The following is a 25689-nucleotide window of genomic DNA, read 5'->3' as shown; positions in this document are numbered from 1 at the left end:
GCAGGCACGTGCCCCATTCATTCTTCCTCAGTTTGTCCCTTGCGCATAAGCTAGGGACTCAAGTCCAAAGACCGCAAGAACAGAGGGAGAACTGTGTATCTATATAACCATATATCACCATTCCTTAACCACAATACTGCAATGATACACAAATGCCTCTTAACCTTCTATACTAGCCTATACTATACTAGTACAAGGAGCATATGGACACAGTATTAGCACTGGGGGGCATAATGGAATATGTAGTACAGTCAGCCCTTCTTATACACGGATTTTTTTATTCACAGATTCAAGCATACACAGTTTGAAAATGTTCCAAAAAAGTATAAATTTCAAATATCAAACCTTGATTTTCCAGTTTTTATAAGGGACACCATTTTGCTATGTCATCATATTTAATTGGACTTGAGCATACACAGATTTTGTTATACATGGGGATCTTGGAACCAAACCCCAGCGTATAACAAGGGTCCACTGTAATATGCTCCATTAATTTAACCCAGTGATGGTGAACCTTTTAGAGGCCGAGTGCCCAAACTGCAACCCAAAACTCACTTATTTACTGCAAAGTGCCGTGTCCCTCTGGCTTTCTAGTAACAAACTCTGGCAAACTCTGTGCTGGGGCGCCGGCACATGTGCCCACAGAAAGGGCTCGGAGTGCCACCTCTAGCATGTGTGCCATACGTTTGCCATCACTGATTTAAACCTTTTCCCCTCAGAATATCATCAGAATTTACTCAGAATGTGGATCACAGGAAGAAGGGAACAAAAGAGAGATGTAGCTGAAATGAGGCATGTAGACAGATGTATAGTATATGGAAGACAGTCGAAAAAGGAGGAGAAAAGTTGGGACGTACGTCTCAGCTAAAAACAGGAGAGACAGTCTAGTGGGGATGCAAACAGGCAAGGAGTCCTGGAGGACTGTATTCCAAGCCATGGGGAGAGAACAAACAGAACCAGGCTCTGATTTTGCATGCTGAGTAGCAACAACCATCTACTAATAATAGTGTTATTATATATTTTTATTATATTTATTTATATCCCACCCCCCCAAAGTTCAAACTCAAAGCAGCTTACAATTTTTTAAAAAATGCAACAAAAATACAATTAAATACAAGTTAAGAAAACCATTTGTGACTGGTACTATTCAGTATATTTTTCAGCCACACCTACCAAAGATACAGTCCTTTGCAATAATGAAAACCTGGATCAAGCTTTGTCCTGGGAGAATGTTTCTCAGCCATCAAAAGGAATCTTGGAACTTCTTCTAGCTTTCCAGCTCTCCTCAAAAGGTCAATTAAACGTGACAGTGTTGCATAATTGTCTGTTAATGTAAGTAATCAGGGCATTATAGAAAGCAACCATGTTTTTCTAAAAATTCTGCACAAGAATCAAAGGATGTTAATTAAAGCCAACATTACAGTTTTATACTTCTTGGATCATTCAAAGTTATACTTTCCCCACCATGTTAGGAGTAGCAACAAGTTTGCATTTGCTGATTCTACATGCTGGGGAGAAGGATATTTGAATGGGGACTCCACTCTGCAGACCTGAATTATCCATATGACTAGGAATGCTTGCTCACTGAAGCAAGATGGAGGGCTGGGGCCAGCTAGCATATCCCTACTCTCTTCATACATATAATGAAGACCACCTAATTCAGGAGGCTGCATTATGTGCCTTATCCTATCACACTTTTAAGTAAAAGCCCCCCCCCCCCTCCCATGAAAATCACTTTTGAAAATCTTACCTTCTCTTATCAAATTTTGTATAGTGGAACCTAACAGGCAGCTTTACTATGAACATAAAAAAACAAAATGTATAAGTATCAACAAAAAGATGCAGTGCTCACCAGGGTTGCGATCCAAGAGCTGCTGGAAATGAAATACTGCTTGTTCATAGTCCTGTTTCCTGAACATAAGGTCAGCCATCATCTACAAGCATAAACCAGATGTCTTAATTCAATACTTCTTTAAAGCCTGACACATAGCAATGAAATCATGTAAAAGCAGTATATGGCAGGACTCTCTTCAGAAAATGTCCTGGGGCTACAACCTCAATTGTTCAATGTCCCCAAACCCCACTATTGTCACATAATTACACATCTTGCCTGCCAAAATGGCATCAATAAGGACTAAGCACTGCTTTCTAATTTTCAGCTCTCCTTGTTTGCCTAAGCATCCATCCACAGCTCTCAGCCTCTCTCTCACAAGGACCTGGATTTACATAAGACTTTCATGTATTAAGCACAAATATCTAAAGAGGGCTCTGTAAGTGTGTTGTCCTAAACACAATTGTAAATATTCTGCAACTGAGAATCCTGCACTGTCAAGTTTCTTACTCACACAAGCTTTGTAACCACATTCAGCCACATTCAGTCATACTGTTAAGAGAGCCCTCTTCAAGCTTTCACACTCAAAGCACAAACATCCAACTTATAGGTTCTCTTGAGAGAGGGGCAGGGCTTACATTTGTGCCTACCTTCCTAAGCTTAATATTATAGCCCTACACATATTCAGACGAATGCCTAATCAGGGCCAATGTTTGACGGGGAAGAGGGAGAACGTTAGTCAGCCAGATGAGAGAAAGGTAGTCTGTGGGAAAGTAAAGTTATGAATTAACTACCATAACAGTATAGAAATAGTTTATGATTTAGAACTGCATGAACAAGGTAAATACTGCTATGCGATTTGTAACAGAGGGTGCATTGGCTTTAACTCAGCCCAGGAACCCAGTCCATGGGGTACTGCTCAATTTATTCTGCAGACAAAGCACAGTCAGCTGTAAGGAGATGAGTTATCTTTGCCTTTAGGTTTTATTGCTGCATTCCTTTTAACATATTTATATAATCAATAAACCATCATTCTGTAGTCTGTTTCCTTTTGACAGACCCTCGAGACTCGGTGGCCTGGGAGCTTCATGGATCAGGGACCTGGAACTGTTACATCATTATATGCTGCAAGTAAATATTTGTGTAGTAGAAAAGGATCGTGTTTCTCCTTCTCTATCATGTATCTCAAGCATTAATATAATAAAACATTCCTTAAATACTATCAACTATTCTTCCTGCTCATTCATTACCCCTCAGAATTTCTAAATCAGTATCCTTGTGGTCATATAAGGCAAGGATTTTAGACCCAAGGAAAGGTCCTGATGGCAGCATGATACTAAAGGAAAAAGTTGCCTAAAGTTGTAAAAACAGAGTACTCTCCTAATGTGGAAAATACATATAGAGTAAAGGAAATAATCATATGGTAGAGGGAAATACTTAAAAAGTTACTATTTTATATATATATATTTAAACAAAATCTAAAATAATTCAGTTAATTTCACAGTCTTCCAGGCTTTGTAACTAACCATAGCAGCAGCTGAATTATCTGGATCATTCTTCAGCAATAGCACACACTGACGCTGGCAGGAATCCACATCGTCATGTGCAAGATACAAGTGTGCAAGTTCCAACATCACCTAAGCATTAAAAGCAGAGAGGTAATTCTTCATTAATTCTCTTAATTCTAAGGAAGCAACTAATTCCAAGGAAGCAACACATAATTTTAGTAATTTTCGTTCCTGTGTGAGAATACATTTGAAAACTGTGTAATTTTCAAAGACCCTGCACAAAATTTGTACAGTATTTTAAAGCAGAAAATTGCAATTATGTGCAGGTTTATTTCCTGTACAGAAAATGCAGTTACCTGCACATAAAATGTTGTGTTCTGCACAAAAAAATGTGTACATTTTGTGCAGAGTAAGCCCTGAAATATGATCAGTCCAGGATTCTCTTTGTCAGGACTTTTTGACACTTAAGAAACATGGTTTTTTTAACCATTTTTCAAATATTCTCAAATATTATTTCCCTCCCTATTTAGGAGAGTCAGATGTAAATTCTCTCCCATTCTTAAGTTCTGCTTAAAACATTATAACCAAAGTTTATATCCACAGCCTGGCTGTTTTAGCAAGACTTAAAGGAAAACAGTTTAATCTTGGTGCTCAGCTGACCTTATTGTCTGTCTCACAGTAAACAAGAGCTTCTTTGTAAAATCTGATTGCTTTCTCATAGTTCCGCTGGGTAGCTGAATGCTTTGCTATCTCTGCACAAATTTCAGCTGCCAGTTGTTTCTGCGCAGGAACAGCATCCAGCTGCTCTATCTGAATCCTTTTCAGCACTTTGGTCTGCAAATCCCGAGCCTGATGCAAGAGCAAAGAGAATGGCTTATAGGAGGAAATAATGCACAGAGAACAAATTTGGACCAAACCACACATTTAAGAAGGACTCATTTATTTTTATAAAGTCAGGGTTGTATGTGGTTTTTTTCTTGATATATGCAACGATGCTGCATCAACTGAGACTATCAGCCTGTCAGTATTATTTGCACTTTATTATCTATTGTAAGTTCAGTATTATCTATTCTGGTTCACAGTTGCTCACCAGGAGGGCTCCAGCTGGGGGTCTTTTCCAGGTCTATCTAGAGTTTCCAGAGACCAACTGAACCTAGGACATTTTGCTTGCCTACTACTCAGTTAGGTCTACTGCTTTGTTTCAGCCTCTCAGTTTACAAGACTCTGAAGAGGCCAGATTAACTCTTGCCCCTGACTAGTAGATGCAAAGGGTAGAAAACTCTATGAAAGTCTCTGCTGACTTAACATATCTTGACTATCTATATCAGGGGTAGGCAACCTTTTTGGGCCGGGGGCCGGGTTACTGTCCCTCAGGCGACTGGGGGGCCGAAGCCGGGGGTGGAACTTCCACCCTCTGGGGGCGGGGCCGCGTGCCGGGGGTGGAGCTTTCACCCTCCGGGGCAGGGTCACGTGCCGGGGGTGGAGCTTTCACCCTCCGGGGGCCAGGCCTCCCCATTTTTGCAGGCCCCAGACGGGGCCCCAGGCACTGTCAGAGACAGACAAAAAAGCCTCTTGGAGGACCCCAGCGATGGCACCGGGCCTTCCGGAGGCCCGCTGCCATCGCCGGAGCCCTGTTGGAGGGCGCCAGCAATGGCATCGGGCCTCCAGGAGGCCCGATGCGGCCGCCGGGGCCCTCGAACAGGGCTCCGACGGCGGCAGCAGGCCTTCCAGAGGCCCGATGCGGCCGTCGGAGCCCTGTTCGAGGGCGCCAGTGACGGCACCGGGTCTCCAGGAGGTCCGATGCGGCCGCCGGGGCCCTCGAACAGGGCTCCAACAGCGGCAGCGGGCCTTCCAGAGGCCCGATGCGGCCGTCGGAGCCCTGTTCAAGGGCGCCAGTGATGGCATCAGGCCTCCAGGAGGCCCGATGCGGCCGTCGGAACCGTATTCCAGGGCTCCGGCGGCCGCATCGGGCCTCCTGGAGGCCGAGGTCGCGCGAGACTTCACCTCTGGGCGCCGCCATTTTGGGCGAAAAAATGGCAGCGAAGTCTCGCACGACCGTCGCCATTTTTGCACCCAAAAGCCGCGACCGCCGCCCCCGGGGGCCGGAAGGAAGGCCTCCGGGGGCCGGATCCGGCCCGCGGGCTGGAGGTTGCCAACCCCTGATCTATATAATCAGAGCCCTGTGACTGGGATGGAAATCCATAGCTACTGTGATGAGAGAAGGCAGGCCCTTCCAGATGCAATGATGGAGGGAAATCATCAAATGTATTTACTGTATCTATTAGTGATAACAGCCTCAGATCTTTTTTACTTTCATTGACTTCCATCAAGACACCATGTGCCCTTTCATACAACACAATGTTCACACTTTAACTGCCAAGGCATCCTCCTATTGGAAATCTAGAGTTTGTAGTTTGGTTAGAGATACCAGAGGAGCTCCCTGTCTGAGGAGTCTAAGGGCTCCTCTCTCAACTGGTAATCCCAGGATTCCTTGGGATGTTGGCATGGCAGTTAAAATGGAATCAAATTGCTATAAAACTGCTATATAAATGTGTAGTGTGAAAGAACTCCATGTATCTTGCTTCTGTAACCAAAATTCTGAAGTACCCATACTCTATTCTTTATTTATTAACACAGCACTATTTATGTACAGAGGGCTACAAAAAAGAGGTATGACAGATTCTCATTCCAATGTGTTTACGCTCTAAAACAGACACAAGGGGAGCAGATGCATGGCTACGCAAGAGAAGAATATTTCAATTCCACAGACTTTGTCCTACTCAATATTCCTTTACCTGTTGTAAAGAAACAACAGCATCCTCAGTTCTCTCCATTTTGCTGTAAACCTTTGCAAGGAGAACCTGGTACTTGATGTCTTCCATCAGAGAGGACAAATCATTTGCTTTGAAAACAGGAGAAATATGAAATGACACAAAATATCAGTGATGGTACATTATGTTGGAGTACAAACAGCAAGTACACACAAATATGATTTAAAAAGAAAAAAAGGAAAGTACAGGACGCCCTTCCCTTACCCGGGGTATCCGTTCCGGATCTCCCCCCCCCCACGTAAGGGAAATTCCATGGATGCTCAAGCCCCATTTAAAACAATGGGGCTCGTTCACACGGTGCAGCATGGCGCATGCACCATTGCATTTTATGGTGGGCAGCTTTCAGCATAATCTGAAAGCTGCATAAAGTGTGCCCGCGTATGACACGGGTGCACTGTAGTCTAAATATCCTAAAGGCACCAGATCCTTTCTGACCTTGGAATGTAAGCAGGGTCGACCCTGGTTAATACTTGGATGGGACTGAATACCAATAAATACCAGGTGCAGTAGGCTATATTTCAGAGGAAAACCAAAACCCCCTCTGAATACTTGTTGCCTAAGAAAACTCCATGAAATTCATGAGGGCACCATTAAGTCGATAGGCAACCTGAAGGCACATAAACACACACACACACACACACACACAGGGGACAAAGTACCTACCAGACTCATGATCTAAAACTTGCTGAAGCACCTTTTCTGCTTTGTCATACTGGTTAAGCTTCAGCAACAGCTCAGCCAGGTCATAAGAGAGGAAATTCTGCTGGCCAGTTTTCAGAGCAGCTTCGTAATAATTGATTGCCTAAACAAGCCAACCAATAAATATTGCATCTAAATATTCTATTTGGCATTTGTGAAGCTTCTGCGGAATATTTATAAATAAATGAACAGAAGTGCCCAGACTTAACTATAATGGTTGTAGAATGCAAGACACGCAATAGCAATAAAATAAATAAGATAGATAGATAGATAGCCTCAACCAGTGAACAAGTAACACAGTTCTGTTACATTCATATTTTGTTTTCAACAGTTGCCAGCAGATATGTACTTGACAATGTCTCCAAATCTATCGCGCACTCCCACCCCCTGGATCGTGTAAGTTGTTGTCTGTCCCTTTTACAACTTTAATAGTACAGTACTTGATAAGGGTTAAGTTGGCTGAGAGGAACCATTCCTCTCTTTGATCACCTAACCATCCCTCAAAAACAAAACAAAACAAAACCCCAATGGTATGTTGCCCCTTCAACAGTCTTGAGTAGTGTTATTCAAAATGGTGGTCCATGGACCAGTTCTGATCTGTGAGCTATTGGCTCCCACTATGCAGAGAGTTTCCAGGAAAGAAAGAAAAATGAGCTCAAATATATTGCTGGTCCCAGGTACACCAGGAAAATGACCCTGTTGCCTGACAACTTGGGAAGCACTTGGTTTAGAGGAATCTGGAGGAAAAGGAAATTGGAGTCAGGGGATGCACTGTTTATCTAGGCATCATACTTGCATACAGCTATACTCTTCTTTCCCACTTTTGTGTTGGTTTTATTTTGAGAGGAACTGATCTGAGTATTAATAAACCTTTTCATTTTTGGTGTCTAAATCAAAATAAAAATGTTTCTGTGCGATGAGGAACACTAGCAATTTCACATCAGAAGATTTAAAGTTCTTCTTACCATGTTTAATTGATGGGGAGCACAACAACTTTAATAACCCTGTCCTCTTCTTCAGGGCAATTTTTATTATTTTTTCCTGGAATTATCACTATACTGACAAGCAGACTAGGAAGCCAAATGGTGAAACGCAAGGTATGCATTTCAATAAACCAGTCCTCTTCAACCTGGGCTCCTCTGGTTGTGCTGGACTACAACCCTCACTATTCTCTGCCAGCATGTCCATGAAATGATTTAAATTGTAGGCCATGAAATCTAAAGGGGGGAATGTTGAATACAACTTGTATGGACTCTTCACAATTTACCTTCGAATAGTTGTGAGTCTTGACTAGAGCATTTCCAATTTTACGAGCCAGTGCTCCATCTCTAGGATTTTTCTTCAAAGCCTGTTCATAAACCTCTATGGCTTCTTCAGGCTAGAACACCAACAGATGAAGTGAAGATTATATCATCTACATATACGCAGAAGACCTGAATTGGATCTCTATCATCTTATCGGTGTTAAAAACCAGTATACTAGTAGTGGGTTGACATTTGGAGCTGCACTTCGTCTATCCCTGAACAGAGTTTAACTTAGGAAATAAAAACAGCCAGAAAAACAGGAAACAATATGCAGTAATAAGCCATTAATCATCTTTTCACTAATTTCCCTTTTCACTAATCTCTGGATACTACAGGGGCAAGAACCTGCATGTGCGCCTCTGCACATTTATTATATCCTTATCAATCTACCTGACAATGTAGGTAACATCCACTCAAAATGGCATCTCACTGGAGACCGCTGAAGGATACAGATATATTGAGGGAGAGAAATAAATCTCTCTTAAGTCCTGTAGTGATCTTTTCCCACAAGAGTGTGATACTGAGGTAAACTGCTCCTCTCTTCTAGAAAAAAACTTTTTATCTTTTGTTTTATGCATTTTCCACTCTTGGGGGTGGGTGTAGGCTTGTTCAGGTGATTCCTTTTCACAACATGTTCATTCTCTAACGACAGCATCCCAGTGTTATAGATGCTTACCTCCTGGACATTCATATATGCATCACCAAGGAGAAGAAAAGTGTGAGAACTTGGTAGTTTATCCACTAACTCTCTGCAAAGAAGAAGGAAAGAAATGATTGCTTTGCTGTTCGTTCAATAAGCCAGGTGTCTATAGCCACATGTTATACAGACATGTATAGGTGGCAAATATAGCAATAGCAAGTACATTTCTAATACCGCTTATCAGTGCACTTAAGCACTCCCTAAGTGCTTTACAAAATGTAAGTTAATTGTGCCCAACAATATGGGTACTCATTTTAGCAACCCTGGAAGGATGCAAGCCTGAGTCAATACCCTTTTGCTGGTATTGAACTTATGGCATTTAACCACTGCACTACCAGGGCTCCTGTCCTTGGATATACTGACTTCCTGTCCTTGGAAATTTCATTTTAGCAGAAATAGAAAATAATAATAATATGAGATCTTTGATATCTCAGTTTTCATTTAGATACCTAAATCTTCATCACTTGCCTTTTTTGTTGACAGTAGTATTACAACATCTGTGTCATCCAACAGAATGAGCTAGTTTAGACAACTCTGAATCTCAGCTTTTTGAACATAGCCTGCACTGAGATCACATGCTGCTCCATCCTACTTTGCTGAGGCTCTGAGAAGACTTAGAATCATACAGTTGGAAGAGACCATTCAGTCCAACCCCTGCCATGCAAGAACTCTCAATCAAAGAACCCCTGACAGATGGCCATCCAGCCTCTATTTAAAAACCTCGAAAGAAGGGGACTCCACCACCCTCCAAGGCAACATATTCCACTGCTGAACAGACTGTCAGGAAGCTTCTCCTGAGATTTAGATGGAATCTCTTTTCCTGTAGTTTGACGCCACTGCTTCTTGTCCTAGTCTCTGGAGCTGTGGAAAACAAGACTGTTCCCTCTTTGATATGACATCTCTTCAGATATTTAAACATGACTATCTTGTCCCCTTTTAACCTTATTTTCTTCAGGCTAAACATTCCCAGCTCCCTAAGCCGCTCCTTTCACCCTTTTCATCATCCTCATCTGGACACATTCCAGCTTTTGCTTCCATTTTTACTAACTATGGTTGATTGAAACAAGCCAACTCAAAAACAATAGTTTATGCATTCCAAAGAAATGGGAAATTGCAGTTAATAAAAAATGGGAGCAGAAGCTTCTGATCTCAGAGACATGCCAGAGGAAGCTAATTCATTTAATAGTTAAGCATTATGTCCAAATGTAGTCATGTCAACTAAAAACAGATTAGAACAGGGCTCCCTCTCAAGCTACTTAATGTGAGAGATCAGCAATTACTCTTTTCCAATAGGCCAGGGACCAATACTGTATTTGTGCCCGTTGGCTAGAAGTGGTAACAATATGCTGATGTGCTTCTATTTAGTCATCAGTACAGAGCAAGTTTTTCAAAAAGAATGTCTTTTCATCTATCAAGTCACAGTACTTTATAATTATTGTTTCTGCAGGAAAAAGGCAGAAAAGGACTATGATGTGCCACTATTTGGTAATAACATCTGCTCTTACCTGTAACAGCTTGCATATAGCTTCTTATCTTTTCTGTATTCCAGATAGATCTGTGCCATTTTTTCTTTGGCTTGAACATAGTAAGTCTGTTCCGGTGTTATATTTCTGAGCATAGTCAATGCTGCTTCCACATCTCCTTGTGCAAGAGCTAGTTCTGCATTAGCAATCATGACTCTTAGCTCTTCGGGAGTGCCAGAAAATTCATTGATAGCATCTTGGAGGACTTTAATGGCTTCATGCTTTAAAAAAAGAATTATGTTTTTTGGTCAAATACAGATTTCTGTGCCTTAATCACTGCTACAAAACTGTAATTTTTAAACACAGTAGTTTCAGGGAACCCTTTCCACACTTCTGTCTGCTGTAGAGGATCAGGGTTGGGTGGGTAAATAAAGGGCAGTCAGTTAACACAGAGTAGGAGCAGACTTACTGGGCTTTATCACAGGTTTCATATAAGCCATCTTCAAGCTGTGGTTTGCTGGCATTTTATGAAGCTAAGCACAGATAAAGGTGAAGTAGCATTCATTCATTCATTCATACATATCGTATATCACATTCCTTCCAATATGGAACCCAAGGCAGTTTACACTGTTTGTTAGAATGTGGCAACCTGCAGTGAAGCAAAAGCTTTCTGAACTCTGCCTTCCAATTATGCAAGAAAAACATGGGGTAAGTCACATTTCATTAAACCAAAGTTGAACAGGATAGCTGAACATGGTCAACTGTCACTGTTAGCACAGAGATCACAAATCTGTTTAGGACTTAATAAAAATGGAAGATGGCAATCAGTATCTAGTTTTCATATGACATTGAAAGATTATGTACATGTCATCATGTCATACCTGTTCACCATTCAAACGATGAGCCTTCACAAGTTCAAGGTAGACGGACACACGGTCACTTCCATCTATTTCAATCTTCTTTGTTTTTGATTTTGAGGAAGATGCAGTGTTTCGCATCCCTGGCAAATTCATTGCCATCTGCAAAGTTTTAACAGCTTCTGCTATTTCACCCATCTTTATTTGGGCTTGAGCTTTTATTAAATGGTATACAGGGTGTTCTCTAACCTAAGGAAGAATGAATAATTAGTATCTATGTACTGTATAATTTTCCAGAAACAGCGGAAAATTAGTAACAGTGAAAACATCATTTCTTGAATTTAAGCATCTTCATATTACTAGCAAAGTCTTTATTATTATTATTATTATTATTACTACCACCACCACCACCAACAACAACATAATCGCAACATCTTTGTTCCATGTCCATCATTTCTTTTAGAGCCTTGTGGGTCCTGTAGAGGGGAACACTAGTAGCTTCATTAATCAAATTAATCAAATGCAATATCTGAAATCCTGAAAAATGCCCCAAAGAGAAAGAGCTGTACTCACTCATACAAAAAAAGATAGAAAAATAAAGAAGAAGAAAACAACGCGCAGAAAGAAAGGCCCCAGGAATCTCAAATACATACCTAGTATAAGCTCTAGCTACAATCTAGCACCTAGCAGCATGAACAAAGATGAAATGGGTGAGACGGTACAGGCAATTTATATCTGCGAATTAGCCCACGTGGTTCTAATATTCCAGTTGTCCAATATAACCAGCTTAGTGACCAGTGTGGCTCTATAAATTCTAATTTTTATGTTAATAATGTTTGCCATTTTGTTCATTATGGCCAGGGAGAGAATCAACAGATTTGACACAGTTTCTCAAAATACTGGCAAAGGAAGATCAACCTGGAGCCAAATGCATGTAAATGTCAGTTAACACAACCCCCTTTTTTCTGACATTGTCACAGTGATCTATCCCCTCTATCTTCGCAACACTTTAAACTCCCATATATTGTTTAATGCAAGACTTGCACTAAGATTAGTTAAGTTTAGGCACATTGGCTGGAATTCACTAAGGCAATTACGAATGAGTTACACATTCATGACTAGTTTGTATTCATTTTCCTTATGTATTCATTGCTTTAGAAAATAACTAGGGGCTGTGAAAGTCCCTTAGTCCCTATTTACCAGACAGCAGCTGTTGCTATCAATAGTGGTCTGTTCCCATGTGGGAGAAAGCTGACTGATGTTCCCACCCATTTCACATGAATGATCTCTGGTGTGATGGGGAATCATGACAGGGTTTTTGCCTGCCACAATGGAGTTTACAAATGCATCTTACAATGATAGAAGTAAAAGCATATCCACAATTATTGTTAAAAAAGAATGAAACAATCCATGTAAATGAGGCTACATGGAACAGGTTCATGCCAGCAGGCATAAATACTTTAAAAACTCCATCTGACTGTGCTGTCTGGCCCTCCTGAAGTCCAATTGCAGTGATGTAACTGCTGTAATGAGGACTAAACCAGGTGAATCTCAGCCCAACTTCTAATAGCCAGGATCCACTTGAAAAATTCTACTTAATCCTAGATTTTTGATATCTTGACCATGTGCAATTGAAGCTGCAGCCACTAATAACTAGTCTGGCAACCAGTCAAGTGTACAATGAAAATAAAATGCTTGAGTACACTATGCTAGTGCTTACACTCAACCTTACCTCAAAGTTGTAGCTGAGACAGAGTTCCAGAGATTGAGAACAGAGTTTGAAGTTGTTTTGCGACAAATGAACTTGAGCCATAAGGAGGTGAGCATCTGCATATGAAGGATCCCGTTCTATACAGTGCTGAAGAATACTCTGGGATGCTTCAGAATTGCCTGATCAAGTTAAACACACAAAGCAGGAAATAAATACATTGGAAGACTTCAGAAGTTGTTGAAGGGTTGTAGCTGAAGGACAATTAGGGCCAAATCCAAAGTGAAACACACATCACAGAAATTTCTTCTGCTTCCTCTACAGTCCTAGAAGCCAGCAAACAACAGGCTTTGAGGAGTTTCCCAGCCCTATTGGAGCAAATTTTCTGTGTACTTTGGAGGCTGTAATGGGAAAGGGTGCTCAACTCCCCCTAACTTTATGAAGAATTCTGCTGTTGTGCAGGCAGAAACCCAGCGCTGTACCTTCACCTCCATCAATTATACCTCTTTCCTCACTTCAGAGGCAGTCCAGTACTTAAGGAGTTTCAGGTTATTAAATGCTGGTATTTTTACTTTTAATGCTGCTATTTTTACTTTTTATTTTTACTACTTCAAAAATTAAAACAGCAGTGAAATCATAGCAAAACAAGAAACAGATCAAATGAAGTCACTGGCAGCTTGTAATGTCAGGGATAGGAAGAGCATGTGGTCTTCCAGCTGCTGGACTGCATCTCCTATTATTCCTCACTATTTCCAGCACTGACATGGGCTGATGGAAACTGCAGTCCAAAAACATCTAGAGGATCATGTATTCCCCAAATTGTCTTGAAAGATGCTTTATCAATTGCAATTTAAAGAACAAAATACACTTTCAGAACCATTATAAACAGCTCAAAATTAGATATTACCTGCCAAATATTTCACCTTTGCAACTAAATAGACAGCTTGTTGGAGACCAGGAACTGTTTTTACCACAGTTTCAAGGACAGATGCACATGGTTTGAGAAGAGGTGAAGGTGGCTGTCCTGGACCTGCAGGCTAGAGGAAAATATTCATTGAGAAATTGATTTAAAAGTTACTCTTTCTCTTTAAAAATAGGTAGAAAAGATTTCTGCTTTTTAGTTCATAATAAAGTTCCTCTGAGTTAAGATGTGAAATCTGGTGTGCAGATACCATTCTTAGCAACTACGTGTTCTTTCGGTACTCTCAGTATGTGGCACATTTGAGTCACTGACTGCTTCCAGATAGTATTGTGTTATTTTTGTAACATTCTATGTATATGTAAAAGATTTTTAAATTTTTTTTAGAACTTTTAGAACTTCATTATGTAGACATTCACAAGCTTTACAGAGTCTTCCAAGAGAGATCTGAACAAAAGCAAAACTGAGTGGTAATGTTAATTCTTTGTCTTGGGCTGCATCTATACTGTTGAGGTAATGCTGTTTGACATCAATTAACTCCCATGGCTCCATACCACAGAATCAAGGGATTTGTAGTTTTGTGAGGCACCACAACTTTTTGGCAGAGAAGGCTAAAGATCTTGTAAAACTACAAACCTCAAGATTCCACAGGATGGAGCTACAACACTTAATGTGGTGTTAAACTGATAAATTATTTCTTTTGTATAGATTCATCATTGGACAATATGGCCATTAGGAGACATAGCTATAAAATAAAGCTACAATTCAATCCCACCTCCACACCACAAAATCCCACCTTTCCTCAGTTGCAGCTTCCAGCCTGCGAAATATACCCCCCCCCCCCCCCAAATGCTAAGGTCAGAAACAACAAAGAGCAGGCATCTTACTAACATCTCTAATTTTTCTCCTGTTTGGTATACTGTATAACATCTTGCCTGATGAAGAAGCCAGCGGAGCTTCGAAAGCTTGCAACAAGTATACTGTGCATTTCGGTTGGCCAATAAAGGTATCACTTTCTGAAGAGAGTGAAACATCAGGAATAACCTCTTCTAGAACAGGGCCACATAGCCCAAAAACCCCCACAAAAAACTAAAGTTATCACTGTTTGGTGTTTCTTTGTTTGAACCAGCCATTTCCTGGTTGCTCTAGAGCAAGGGAGCAGGAGATATTTTCCTACAGCCAGATGCAAGTGACAGGAATCCACAGAGACTCTGCAGGTAATATCTTTGCTCTGAGTCCATCTATAGAAAAAGAGCTGGAAACTTGTTTGCTATTTGGCCTGCTCTCCCATTGCACATTTTTGAAGCCAGCTCCTGCTTTCTTCTAGAAGGATGGGTTTGAATATAATTGGACTTCACATTTACATCTCAGAGCTTGGGAAAATGTTATTTTTATATCATAAATTCCTGAATTACACAGGTGACACAGCCAGCCTCTACATGCTGGCTGAAGGATTCTGGGAACTGTAGCCCCCCCCCCCAAAAAAAAAACAAAAACTTTTACAGGGTCTGAAGTCAATTCAGATTGAATGGACAGATTAGTCCATTTCTCGTCCACACCAACTCTCATACTAAATCATAATTCCGTTTCATCACACCTTCTTCAATTTTTTTTAAAAATGTATGTATATATTGTACACATCTTCCCCAAATATACATTTGTGTATGCATTTGACTCCAATATATGCATTTTTGAATGTAGTTCTTTGAGAAACTAACTGCTTTTCATAAACTGAAGCAGTACACAAACTGTACTTAAACTGAAAGTTGGTCCCGGAAGAAAAAATCAGTTTCCTGTATCCTTAGTGTGGTAAAGAAAGGAACTTTTGCTAAGTGAAAAATAAAACAAAACTTAAGTAGGTGAAGAGTGTCAGCATGAACCATTTACATGGAACCCTGTTCATCATCAAGTCAATGCATTGTATTTCCATATTCATCATTTCAATAAGTTTTATAAGATTATATTGTGCATCTAATTCATACCATGATAATTCTCATCACTTATTTACAACTGATTTACAAATAATAATTACTATTACTATGACTATAGAGGTTATTCCAGTATAAATCACATCAACGGTCACTCCTAAACCTTTTTGAGTACACACAATTGAAACCCCAATCAAAATTATTTTTTCTCATTCATAAATATCTCAGTCATAATTATTTTTTCCTCAGTTTAGAAGGAAAATAATTCTAGTGCCTTACCTGTGCAGGACAAAAATTAAGATACTCTTTTATAATTTCTATCAAAAAATCAGGATTTAATTTTTCAAAATATTCTACACCAAGAGGTAAACCATGCAAGGAAGAAAAATGAGTATCAAGTACATCATTCAATAAAGTAATAACTTCTTCCTGTCTTTTATGTCTCTTCATAGCCAAAACTGCATGCAAATAAGACAGCTCCTACAAAAAATAAAAAATAAAATTGTACAAATAGCTGCAGTTCTACCAAATTACCATTAGCTACTCACTTGATCACCACCCAGGAGACTGATCTACAACACCTTTTCTGGGAATTTATTTATAAGTGATAACCACCAAACCATTTTGATGTGAAGAAATCAACCAGTAAATTCCTCTTCTGTTCATAATTAGAAATAGTGTCACATTATCTGGTTTTAAATGTGAAAAGCTTAATGCTGCCCTTTTGAGCACTGGGTCAGGGCCAAGGCAACCGCATGCCACACACCCTAACCTAGCATTTTCCAGGCGCAAAAAGAAGTGGCAGAAAGGTTCTCCTTTTTGGGCCAGGAAAACCATGCCTTTGCTGACACCGCAGAAGTTTTTCCAGGTTTCAGTGGTGTGTGGTGTCTAAAACACTGTGCCACCAAAATGCCACAATGCCACTATGTGGTTGCTTGGGATGGCTTCACATTGTGTTCCCAGCGTCTTGGGGGCATGCATTGTGCGTATGCCACGCTTCCCAGCTGCTGGGAAGCCAGCTCTTTTTGCCGATCTGTACCAGTAGTAAGTCTGATAAACTTAGGTTTACTAAACTGCTTTACTCTCTCAAGCATACAAAATGGTATTCCGTTCTCATTCTAGTCTCACAAACTAATTGGACCAGCAGCTGGATTTCACTCAATGCAAGCAATGGAAACAGCATCCTCTACTGCAAGTGAAAGCAGCAAATAAGCTGCGTTCCACACAGATCTTTCTTTTAACACCTTGCTGCCACCGACAGCTTTTGCCACTTGAAGCAGCAGTCTCACTCCATTTACAGTATAATTGGTCCTGCTCAAGTCTGATTTTTTTTTAAAAAATGTTTTACTTATCTTGAAACTCATGAACTAAATGCTACTCTCTAGAACTGAAATCTACAAGGAGAGAAGAAGCCAAACTGGAGCCCTCAGTAAAAGAACTTTCTGCCCACACTGAATTGCTCTGAACTGCACTGCCAATCAGATCATAATCAAAGGATTTCTGAAAAGGATTGTTCTCTTACTGCTGTTTTCCCAATAGACTGCTGGATTTCATTCAGGAACTCCAATTGCTGCTCTACATCATCTAACTTCCCTTCCATCAGCTGGCTTCGAATAATGCCTGTAATGCAAAGTCATTTTGTTTTAGTTTTATTCTACAAAAAATCTTCAGTTCTGTATTCCCTTTACTGGTAGTGGTGGGAGAGTGCTAAACCAGCTTCTACAGACTACAATGGTGGTTGGGAACATTTTTACTATCCACGGTGACATCCCCTTAGTTTCAATCTGTTATGGCTGCACCTCAGTGATCATCTACTTCCAATGTCTTTTTGACAGAGTCTTTTCCCCATCTGCCTTCCTGTCTGTCCAGGAAAGTAGGACAGAACACTCTTGCCAGAGGTTGAGTCACTTGCAGAAAGCTTTTGAAATTAAAGTGCGCCCTTGGTATCTGCTGGGGTTTGGTTTCAGGACACCCCTTGCGGATACCAAAACCTGTAGATATTCAAGTCCAATTATATAGTGTATATATAGGTACGTGTGTGTGTGCGTGTGTATGTATTTATATAGAGATAAAGTGTGTGTGTGTAAAATGATATCATTTATATAAAATGGCAAAATAAAGGTTTGCTTTTGGATTTTAAAAATATATATACAGTCAGCCCTTCTTATACACGGATTTGTTATACACGGATTCAAGCATATACCGTTTGAAAATGTTCAAAAAAAGTATAAATTTCAAATATCAAACCTTGATTTTCCATTTTTTATAAGGGACACCATTTTGCTATGTCATTATATTTAATGGGACTTGAGCATACACGGATTTTGTTATACATGGGGGATCTTGGAACCAAACCCCAGCGTATAACAAGGGTCCACTGTATTTTCAAGCCATGGATAGTTGAATCTGTGGATGTAAAATCTGTGGATATGGAGGGCTGACTATAGAAGGGATCCACACTATTTTACAGAGAAAAAGCCTGCTATTGTTGATGTACTTTTTGAAAGCTCAATTTATTTATTTATTTATTGAATGTATATCTTGCCTTTCACCCAAAATTAGATTCAATTCAATTTCAAGCCATACCGGTTAGTGCAGGAACACTTGTCTCATCGAGAGCCATAGCAGTCTGGTACCATTTTGCAGCTTCTTTCACTTTCCCTTGCAAAATCATCTGATATCCAAGTTCTGTGGCTATTTCTGTATTGTGCGAAGCTAAGCTAAAAGCTCTTTCCACCATAGTCTGCGTGTGCTGAAGGATAAGTGGATTCCGGCCACACTAGAGTTCAAAATAGTTTTCAAAATGAGAACTTGCAGATTTAAAAACTAACAGTTTCACTTTTAAAAAAAAGTCTTATCGGTAGTAGTTAATAACCTTAAATAAAAATGTACAATTAAGAATGTGAAAGATTGAATTTGAATTAAACAGTGGTATGCTTACAAGTTTATATAATCAAGGGAAGTATGTTCCTTGATTTGCTAAACATGACTGAACACACAGAATTAAAATCTGATTTCCAGGCCTTCTGGCAAGACTGTATTCAGAACAAAAGCCAATATATATGACTAGCCAGCTTAGAGTCATCCAGCCAGTTTTCTCCTTCTCCATCCCTGACAGCTCCCTGCTCATGGCAAATTTGTCATTTCACTGAAAGGCCCAGAGCACAGCCTCCACTTATATGCCACTAGCTTGTTTCCATTTTCTTTTCTGTTTAAAATTAGGATTCAGGCAATCCATTTGTCACAAGCTGGCAGTCACCACCACCACAAAGGCACCATAAAAAAAGAAGAAATGAATATTAACAAATATATGTAATTCCATTACAATCAAAATGCAATTCATGCTATGGTAGAAGACCTGTAAAAAGTTTCAAAGCTACTACCTAACCTTTTCTTCAAAAATCAAACTGAAACAAAAAGCCATCAAAACTAGGGTCCCTTTCATGCCACACAATTATAGTGCTATATTCCACTAACTACCACAGCAAGATCCTATGGAACTCTGGGATTTGTAGTTTAGGGAAAGGAGCCTTTAGAATCCTGAGCATGGGAGTTCCTCTAGTGCCTCTGACCAAACTACAAACCGCAGGTTTCCATAGGGTGCTGCCATGGCAGCTAAAGTGGGATCAAAGTAAAGTAAACATGTAGCCTGAAAGGAACCCAGGTGTGGACTGTCAGGAAAAAGCCACATGGGATATATAGTCACAAGAAATATAATATGTATATGAATGTATTTGAAAGTAACATGACACAGCAAAAGTTATTGAATTGTCACACAGGTGTTGTAAGTAATGTAATTAGAAGGTCCTGAAAGCCAAGGACATATGAGGCAATGACAAAGTGAAAAGGTGCAAATTGATATCACCTGAGAGTCATTGAGTGGACAGTAATGTATGATGCAATGTGAGGTCTAGATTGAGCCAAGTATGGTATGTCAATCATAATGTATGTACACGCCCAGGAGGTGGCAACTGTATAATGAATAGAGAGACTAATGTCTATATAAACAATAATGTATGGCAATACTTTTTGTGGGTATTGAGGAGTATAGTAGTGTGGGTATTGAGGAGTATAGTAGTGAGAGTTTTGTGAGTAGTGAATTGTTTTGTGCATAGTGTATATAGTAGAATAAAAGTAGATCTTTTTAAGAAGACTACTGTGTTGACTGGTGTCTTGAGAGCTGAACAAGAACCAGCAGACTCCAGAGAAGATTGGAAGACATCTTCAGCCAATTCTCAGAGCTACTGGTCAAACTGGTTGTTCTTCCGCTGACCAAGGTGGTGAGAGTGAAAGCCAGGAGAAGAGCTGCAACTCCCATCATCCCTAACATGGACAACTCCCAGGAAGGGAGGTATTCCTGTGGAACCCTGGATGACTGCACTAAGGGGTAATTTTGTTATTTTGCCCCTCAAATTAATTATAACCCATGCCTTTGTGAGATGCTACAGGCAATTTTGTTATGGCTCAGGGGGCCTTCTTACACATCCCATAGACCAGGGGTACCTACCCTGGGATGCCTGCAAACCCAGGGCATGCAAGCTGGAATTTCAGGGGGTGTGAGAAAGATATTTGTGTGAATCTGGATTCAGTTCTCTTTTGGCAAGATAAAATCTAGGAATCACCTGAATGCACAGGCAAACCAACAGATCGCAGTAATCAAGAAAGCTCCACGTTTTGACAAAATCATGAATGAGAAGCAGGAACAAAGTAACTGAATTTTATATTCACGGTTGGGATTGATTATACTGTTTACAATTTTTAATGAATTTATTTTTAATGAATAAATCAGAATCTAACTGCTCAATTTAGATTTACATTTTATGCATTGGGTTAAAAGCTTTTTGTAAAAAGTTCAATTTGTTCACCCACCATATTGTATGTTGTTCAATTTGTGGTTCCAAAATTATAAATTAAGACTTTTTCATCTTCAGATGTTGTACTACTTTTGTAGTGGGTATGAACATTAATCAAACATTTCCTAGGGATCTGGGGAATAGAAAAGGTTGGGAACCACTGCCATAGACAAATATTTGATCCCCTCTAAAAGTCTAGGATCTAGCTCTAGTGTTGATAGTACATTCTAGAGTCCCATCTAACCTTGTTGTCTGCGTGCTGATGGATAGAGTTGCCTCAGAAAATAGAATCCTGTTTTAGGGGACCTGCTGTTTGGGAGGGGATCCCCATCCAGGGCTAGTAAAGGTAAGAGAGGCCAAAGCCATGCAAACATAAAGGAATGGTCAGTAGTACCAGTACTGTACTAATATTGTAGTACTACTGTACTTGCTTTCTTTTTTTTTGGGGGGGGGGGAGTTAAAATAAAAACACATTTTACCCCAAAATTGTGGAGGGGGAGCTGAAAAATGGCCTTGGAGGCTACAAGTAGTCCACAGCTCACACTTTCCCCACTCCTCAGATTAAAAAACAAAACAAAACAAAACACAAAACACTTGAATCTATTTGAGCAATTTGATACATCGTTAAGGAGGCCTAGATTATAGTGAAAGGATTTGGCAAGCATGCCAAAAGGGCATGATCCAAAATGGATCCAAAATACAGCAGTCTCCCATGCTAAGAAGCTATGATAACCTATGTGGAATTCTTACCGACTCCTACTTACAGGGCATGAAAATCAATGGATCATAGATATCACTGTGCCATTTTTCTTTTTTAAGTAAAAAAATCACTTACTGTTCTGCTAAAAACCAATGCTGTTTTACAGAAGAGTAGAGGATTATGTGGCTCCAATTTATTCAGTGCACTAATCAAATCTGCCAATTTTGATGAAGCCTAGGAAATAAAACAGTATTGACCTTACTGAGGGAGATATAGAATCTCTAATCACATGAAAGTACTTTTAAATGAATCTACAACAAATAGTTTACAGGGGACACCAAATGGTAATTTAGCATTCTATGCATGAGCAAGAAGGAGCTTGCAGAAAAGGCTGAGCTCATGTAATCCCTATTCTCCTCTCCTCCTTTTATCTTGCAATTGGAAGAAAGAATAAACCAGGATTTTTATTTTGTTTTAGCAAATTCCAGGCTGGCACTTACATACAAATCATGAACTGTGGCTTAAAATAAACTCTAGTTTTCTGGCAAAGTACGTAGCTGAGATCCTACATCAAAGATGTAGTTACGAATGTGTAACTATGGCTGCATCTGCATTGCAGAAATACTGTAATACAGTCTGAGATCACCCTAATTGCCATGGCTCAATGCTATGGAATTCTGGGAAATGGAGTTTGTTGTTGCATCAGAGCCCTCCGAGAAGACTCAGTATCTCACAAAACTATAATCCCCAGAATTTTATAGCAGTGAGCCATGGCAATCAAAGTGGTGTCAAACTGAGATATTTCTGCAGTGAGTATGCAGCTCATGTTTCACCTCCTGACCCAATTCCCCAAGCCCACCTTAACAGCCAACAGCTGCATTGAGGGATGGAGGTCTGCTCTACTGGTGATCAGGGTTCAGCAGGGTGATTTTTTCAACCTCCTCCATCCTGCTATCTCTGGTGTGATGAAGAATGAAGTCTTGTCATACCAAAGATAGCTGGCACAAGGGGGTTTGAAACATCATCCTTCTTGTACCTCAATCACCAACAGAACAGACCTCTGTTGTTTGATACAGCTGCTAGATGTTAAGGCAGGTTAGGGAGGAGGCATTTGTGATCATGGCATTAGTGCCACAGTCATGGATACAGAGTATTGCAGAAAACTGGGCAATTAGGCATCTCTAACACTAGGTTTCGAATCCGTAACTGTAATGTAGGATGCCAACTCTTACTTTACAGGGAAGCAACCCCTAAATTTATTTATTTATTTATAGCACTTTACATGAAGTACCTTTAAGAAATACCAAGTGAAATAAGTCTCACTGTAAAATGATATACTGAAGACTCACCTCAGGTATATTTCCTTCTCTACATAAATGGTGAATAGCGTCCATTTTTATAGCTTCCAGATTAAGAGCATCTTTTTGCAGCAATCTGATGCAAAACAATAGTATATTAAAAGCTTGATATATTCTGGAAGAAAGAGCTGTTTGTCTTAACAGGGGTTGTGTCTTCACAATGCTACTAACAATCCAATGTTTTCATGCAACAGAGGACTAAGGTTCAAATCAGGGCTTAGACAAGTTACTTTTTTGGATAATAGCTCCCACAATCCTAGCCTGAGGAATGGCTAAATGGAACCTTTTCCCCCCAAATTTGATAAATTTTAAAGAGTTTCTGAAGGGAAACACAACTGAACAAGTACTCAGAATCAATCCCAACAGATGTAGAATAGCAGGCATTCCATTCTTCTTCTCCCCTCAAGTCAAATCTTATACTCTAATTGACTTTAAAACTTTTTCTTCCTTCCAGGTTCTTCTGGAATACAATACATGAACTTTCAAAGATAAAAAGATCAGTGGTAAGGAGAAATGAGCATTACTCACTTTATTATAAAGGAGTTATTTTCTGCCATTCCTTTGATAAAAGAGGTAAGAAGTATCCTTTTGAAAACGTTAACTTGCCTGCCTTGTAATTCTCACTTCCTGTTAAGATTTTAGGATAAAAATTGATAGCATGCAGTCTAAATGAAAATAAACTATGGGCCTGAACAGATAGGCCAAAATAAAGCTCAGGTCACTTTGGAGGTACGCTGTTTAAATTACACACGCATCTTAAGAGGCCAGAAGCTGCACCAAAGCTGTGCTCCAGTCCTTAGGACTGGAACATGGCTTTGGCATGGCTTCCGACCTTTTAGGACGCATGCATCATTTAAATTTCATATGTCCAAAGTGACCCGAAACAGATTTATTTTGGCCTATCTGTTCAGTCCCTGAATTTTTATAAAAAAATACTATATAGGTTGAATATCCCTTATCCAAAATTCCCGAGGCCTTAAGAGCTCTATATTTTGGAATTATTTATTTATTTATTTATTTTGGTATACCTATATTTGCATATACATGAGACATAATAAGGCTGGAGAGAGACTGTGGATCTTTGAAGTGGCAGGAACATGGATTTCTACCACTTCACAGATCCTTGTGTCTCTCTCCAGCTCATAAATACAATACAGCACACCTGCAACCACATTCGAGCTCACCATACCCGGACTCAAGGTCACGTGGACAGCGAGCCTGGCCCTTCTTAATGGTGCACACGGGATGCCATTAAAATCAATGGAACTTGAGGTCCTGTGGTATTTCCTAATGGATCCTCCATGTAAAACAAAGATCCACTGTATAAGTATGTACTATGTTTCTTGCCTTGTAGCTCAAAACGTTCTGCATCTTTGAGTACTTTGGATTTCAGAATTTCAGATAAGGGATACTCAACCTGTATATGGACCATGCCATTTTTATCTTGCTCAAGTTAAAACTACAGAAACATCAGCTTGTAAAAAATAATGTTTTCTTTAAGATAGAAACAGCAGTTTCTCGGCTTTAAAATGCCCTAGGACATGAGAAACCAAGATTAGTTGTCACTGACCAGAGGAAGCTGAGATGAAATCGTATTAAAAGTTGATGTTCTAGGTTGAGCTCCTGTGCACATGATCTGAATAAGTAAATACACTCTTACCCCGGGATACGAATGCGCCGGGATACGAAATTTCCGGGTTACGAAAATAAAATAAAATAAAAAATATTTCCGGGTTACGAAGGTTATTCCGGGTTACGAATAACCTTTTGGTGCTTTTCGGCGCTATTTCGCACCAAATCGCGGCTTTTCTCCATTAGCGCCTATGGCTTTTTCGGCTTACGAAGCCTTCCGGGTTACGAAAATGGCGGCGGAACGAATTAATTTCGTAACCCGGGGTAAGAGTGTATTGTGAAGTTTATGGCACAACAGCAGCTAAACCACATAGTATCACTAATCTGGGAGTCAATCCCACTGGATCAAGTGGGGCTAAATTTCAAGTTAGCATGGATTGTGCTGTAGGGATCTCTCTTCAGAAAAGATAAATATATGTTCATGTTCACTGAGACATTCTAGGCAAGTCCAGACTTTAGCCCCGTGATGGCGAACCCGTGGCACGCGTGTCACAGGTGGCATGCGGCGCAGTTTCGCCAGGCACAGGGGGCGAGGGAGAAGGCAGAACGAGCGCGTGCCCGTTCCGCCTCCTCCCTGCCATTTTCGGGCCTCCCGCTGTCTCTCTGAGACAGCGGGAAACCAGAAAATGGCGCCTGGGAGGGGGAGACAGAGGCGCGTGCACGTCTGTCTCCTCCCAGCCCACTTCCCTCCCGGCTTGCCTTGGCTTGCCGGGAAAGGGCTCTGCAAAGCCCTTTCCCAGCTAGTGAAGGCCGAGGAGGAGGCAGCTGGGAAGCGTGCCCAGCTGCCTCCTCCTCCTCCCGGCTTGGGAGGAAGCCTCAGCCTGCTCCCAGGCTGGGAAGGAGTGCGGGGGCCGCCTGGCATCGCGGCAATCGCCGCGGTGCCAAGGGGCCTCCCCCTCCTCTCAGCTTGGGAGGAAGCCTCGGCCTGCTCTCAGGCCGGGAAAGAGCGCGGGGCCTGCCTGGCATCGCGGTGATCGCCGCAGTGCAAAGGGGCCTCCTTCTCCTCCCGGCTTGGGAGGAAGCCTCGGCCTGCTCCCAGGCCGGGAAAGAGCGCGGGGGCCACTTGGCATCGCGGCAATCGCTGCGGTGCCAAGGGGCCTCCCCCTCCTCCCGGCTTGGGAGGAAGCCTCGGCCTGCTCCCAGGCTGGGAAGGAGCGCGGGGGCTGCCTGACATCGCGGCGATTGCCGTGGTGCCAAGGGGCCTCCCCCTCCTCCCGGCTTGGGAGGAAGCCTCGGCCTGCTCACAGGCCGGGAAAGAGCGCGGGGCCTGCCTGGCATCGCGGTGATCGCCACGGTGCCAAGGGGCCTCCTTCTCCTTCCGGCTTGGGAGGAAGCCTCAGCCTGCTCCCAGGCCGGAAAAGAGCGTGGGGGCCGCCTGGCATTGCAGCGATCGCCGCG

The 25689-nt window shown here is 41.1% G+C and overlaps 1 protein-coding gene across 3 annotated transcripts in view; it reads right to left on the bottom strand.

The window, feature by feature from the left end:
- LOC149313806 (tetratricopeptide repeat protein 21B-like) overlaps positions 1–25689 on the bottom strand; it is a 48907-nt gene that overhangs the window by 10549 nt on the left and 12669 nt on the right. For all 3 annotated transcript variants that reach the window (XM_089519825.1, XM_089519826.1, XM_089519828.1), the window contains exons 7-23: positions 22651–22735; positions 21437–21535; positions 18335–18527; positions 17271–17368; positions 16028–16228; positions 13809–13938; positions 12926–13083; positions 11218–11442; positions 10379–10617; positions 8850–8922; positions 8137–8247; positions 6834–6972; positions 6135–6241; positions 4000–4188; positions 3358–3468; positions 1853–1934; positions 1174–1324 (exon numbers count right to left, since the gene is read on the bottom strand). In XM_089519825.1, the coding sequence (XP_089375951.1) occupies positions 1174–1324; positions 1853–1934; positions 3358–3468; positions 4000–4188; positions 6135–6241; positions 6834–6972; positions 8137–8247; positions 8850–8922; positions 10379–10617; positions 11218–11442; positions 12926–13083; positions 13809–13938; positions 16028–16228; positions 17271–17368; positions 18335–18527; positions 21437–21535; positions 22651–22735 (2391 nt within the window). The remainder of the gene's footprint in view (positions 1–1173; positions 1325–1852; positions 1935–3357; positions 3469–3999; positions 4189–6134; positions 6242–6833; positions 6973–8136; positions 8248–8849; positions 8923–10378; positions 10618–11217; positions 11443–12925; positions 13084–13808; positions 13939–16027; positions 16229–17270; positions 17369–18334; positions 18528–21436; positions 21536–22650; positions 22736–25689) is intronic.

This window comes from Sceloporus occidentalis, unplaced genomic scaffold (assembly GCF_023333645.1).
Source record: "Sceloporus occidentalis isolate IW3139 unplaced genomic scaffold, rSceOcc1.0.p SCAF_4, whole genome shotgun sequence".
NCBI lineage: Eukaryota > Metazoa > Chordata > Lepidosauria > Squamata > Phrynosomatidae > Sceloporus > Sceloporus occidentalis.
Note: the sequence above shows the minus strand (reverse complement) of the source record. Positions and strands in the feature narration are given on the sequence as shown.